Source organism: Rhagoletis zephyria, unplaced genomic scaffold (assembly GCF_001687245.7).
Source record: "Rhagoletis zephyria isolate East Lansing unplaced genomic scaffold, Rhagoletis_zephyria_1.1 Rzeph_scaffold_07109, whole genome shotgun sequence".
Classification (NCBI taxonomy): Eukaryota; Metazoa; Arthropoda; class Insecta; order Diptera; family Tephritidae; genus Rhagoletis; species Rhagoletis zephyria.
This window is the reverse complement of record NW_016164192.1, coordinates 27298-30335: the sequence shown is the minus strand read 5'-3', so window position 1 is coordinate 30335 and position 3038 is coordinate 27298. Positions and strand designations below refer to the sequence as shown.

General features: G+C 48.5%; 1 protein-coding gene across 1 annotated transcript; it reads left to right on the top strand.

Moving 5' to 3' along the window:
- Positions 1-462: 462 nt before the first annotated feature.
- Positions 463-1368, top strand: LOC108373877 (uncharacterized). Its single transcript, XM_017629818.1, has one exon. It carries the CDS (start codon positions 463-465, stop codon positions 1366-1368), a length of 906 nt encoding a protein of 301 aa, XP_017485307.1.
- The last annotated feature ends 1670 nt before the right edge of the window (positions 1369-3038 follow it).

The window sequence follows — 3038 nt, the reverse complement described above, 5'->3', positions numbered from 1 at the left end:
CTAAATGTTTCGGTACCGAGTATCGAGAGTGTTGGATACTTTGTAGATCGGTACCGAATATCGATCAATACCAGAAAGTATTGACTCAGCACATCACTAGAAACAGGCAAAAGTGTGGGGACACAACTTGGCAAACGATCTGGCAACACAACTTCGGTGTGGCACTATTCTTCATTCCGTTTCACATTGTCATTCGTTAAAAAGTCCTAGCCGTTGCAACTCAAAAAAAGAAAATTCTCTTCTCAAGCAAGCGAGCAGAAGGTTCTAGATTCCAACAGCGAAAACCAAAAAGAATCGTTTTAAGCAATTCAATTAGTTCTAATTGTTCCATTCAAGTGTTAAGATTATTAATTAAACAAAGAAATAAATATGTGGTAACCCAGCTAGTCGCTACATATTAACTGGTGACCCCTACAAGTTATTGAACACTAAAATACGATCTTGCCACTCAACTTTGGCAAGATGCAAGCAATACGATCAGACTCTGCCGATGTTAGTGCCGGCCTCCCTAGCACATCCAACGAGGCTGCAAATGATGAATTTTTCGAGGCAGTCGCTCCACCACAGCACCAAGCGGTCGCACACGTTGACAGATTCGAAAAATTGGAACTGCCACCATTCTGGAGCAAACAAGTACAACTATGGTTTGCAGCAATAGAGGCGCAGTTTCAACTACGAAGATTAACTTCCGACTTAACTAAATACCAAGCAGTAGTTGCGCGTCTCGACCAAGAAACGCTTATCGTCGTGGAACATGTCATCCTTAATCCACCTGAAACCGATAAGTATCTCACAATTAAAGAAGTCCTGGTAAACCACTTCTCCATTTCGCAGGAACGTCGTCTAAAAAAACTGCTTTCGGGTGTAGAGTTAGGCGATCGACGCCCGTCTGAGCTCCTCGCCGAAATCAAACGACTGGGCGGTAGTCAGCTCGACGCAACATTCGCTCGAACCATTTGGTTCGATCGTCTACCGCAATATGTGCAAGTAGCACTAACAACCTCGGGCAAACTAGACAATGACAAACTCGCCGTGCTAGCCAATAAGATTGTTGAGATCCAACGAGACTCTGAGAACAGATTCCTGATGCCAATCGTTAACACTTCCGATAGCTCGATGCAGAGAGAGCTCGACGATTTATCCAAGCAGCTAGGAAATTTGGCCAAGAAACTAAATCAAATAATTCCCAACGACGAACCTGCAAGACGTCAACTGCCCCGCAACACAGCGCCAACATATTCGGGCACTGAACGCTCGGCCCCATCCTCAGTCTGTTACTATCACCGCAGATTCGGCACGCAGGCCAACAAGTGTACACGCCCGTGCACCTGGGTACAGAACCAGGGAAACAGCAGCAGCCCCCAGTAGACTCGGCGACTACTGGTGGCAAGGCCGGTCCCCGCCGACTATTCATTTATGACCGCGTTTCAGGCACGAAATACCTCGTCGACACAGGCGCGGATATTTCCGTGACTCCTCCGTCACGTACTGACAAAACTTCACCTGCGCCACTTCTACTGCACGCTGCTAACGGCAGCAAGATAGAAACCTACGGTGAAAAATCCCTCACACTCAACATTGGACTAGATCGGCCAATTCGTTGGATATTTTGTATAGCCAAAGTACCGTATCCAATAATTGGAGCAGACCTACTACACCAATACGGGCTAATAGTGGACCTCAGGCGGGGATCCGTCACAGATCCCAGCACCGGTTCCCACAGTGTATGCTCTTACGCCACCGCCCCAATTACATCTATTACCGCCGTCAGCGAAACTAGCAAATTCACCCGAATTCTGAAAGATTTTCCGGAACTGCTGGGCAACCCGTCCAATCTCACGTCAGCCAAGCATTCAGTCAGACACCATATCCCGACCACTGGACCACCATGTGTTCAACGCGTCCGTCCGTTGTGCCCCGAGCGGTTGAAGGTAGCCAAACAGGAATTCCAACTAATGGTTGAACTTGGTCACGCCAGGCCGTCGAAGAGTCCTTGGGCAAGCCCGCTACACTTGGCCAAGAAGAAAAACGGAGATTGGAGGCCATGCGGGGATTACCGGAGGCTCAACGACCAAACCATACCGGATCGCTATCCAATTTCGCTCCTGCATGATTATTCAGCAATGCTAGCTGACAAATGCATTTTCTCCACGATCGACCTCCGTCGCGCATTCCACCACATTCCGGTAGCGGAGGAAGACATCCCTAAGACTGCGGTTATCACCCCGTTCGGCCTATATGAATTCGTCAGCATGCCGTTTGGTCTTCGGAACGCAGCACAATCGTTTCAACGATTTATCAACGAGGTCCTCTCTAGTTTTGACTTCGTCTACGCGTACATAGATGATCTCCTCATAGCTTCTTGCAACGAACGACAACACGAGCAACATCTACGCTTGGTATTTCAACGGCTCAGTCAATATGGCCTTTGTATCAACGTAGATAAGTGCGTCCTAGGCTCAACCAACGTCAGGTTTTTGGGATACCAAATCACCACAAATGGTTCAGCGCCACTTCCTGATCGAGTGCAAACCCTTCGCGACTTTCCGAAGCCGAAAACCATTTTGGAACTAAGAAGGTTCCTTGGAGCAATAAATTTTTATAGGCGACACCTCAAGAACGCCGCCAGTGTACAAGCGCCGCTCAATGACTTCCTCAAGGATTCGAAGAAAAACGACAGGAGGCCTGTCCCTTGGACAGAAGAAGCTGAACGAGCATTTACAGCGGTGAAGGAGCAACTCGCGGATGCGACTCTCCTGGCACATCCCATACCAGCTTCGCAACTTCGTATTACCTGTGACGCATCCAGTACCGCTTTGGGAGCAGTGCTAGAGCAACAAAAAGATAACGGGTGGCAGCCATTGGGGTTCTTTTCCAAGAAATTGTCGCCTGCGCAGAGAAACTATAGCACGTACGACAGGGAGCTCACAGCGGTGTACGAAGCCATCAAAAATTTTCGACATTGGGTCGAAGGCCGAGAGTTCATTATTCGCACCGACCATAAGCCGCTCATTTTCGCCTTCCAGCAACAGTCTGAC

Coding starts and splice junctions, on each gene's coding strand:
- LOC108373877 (XM_017629818.1), top strand. CDS start 463: ATGCAAGCAATACGATCAGACTCTGCCGATGTTAGTGCCGGCCTCCCT.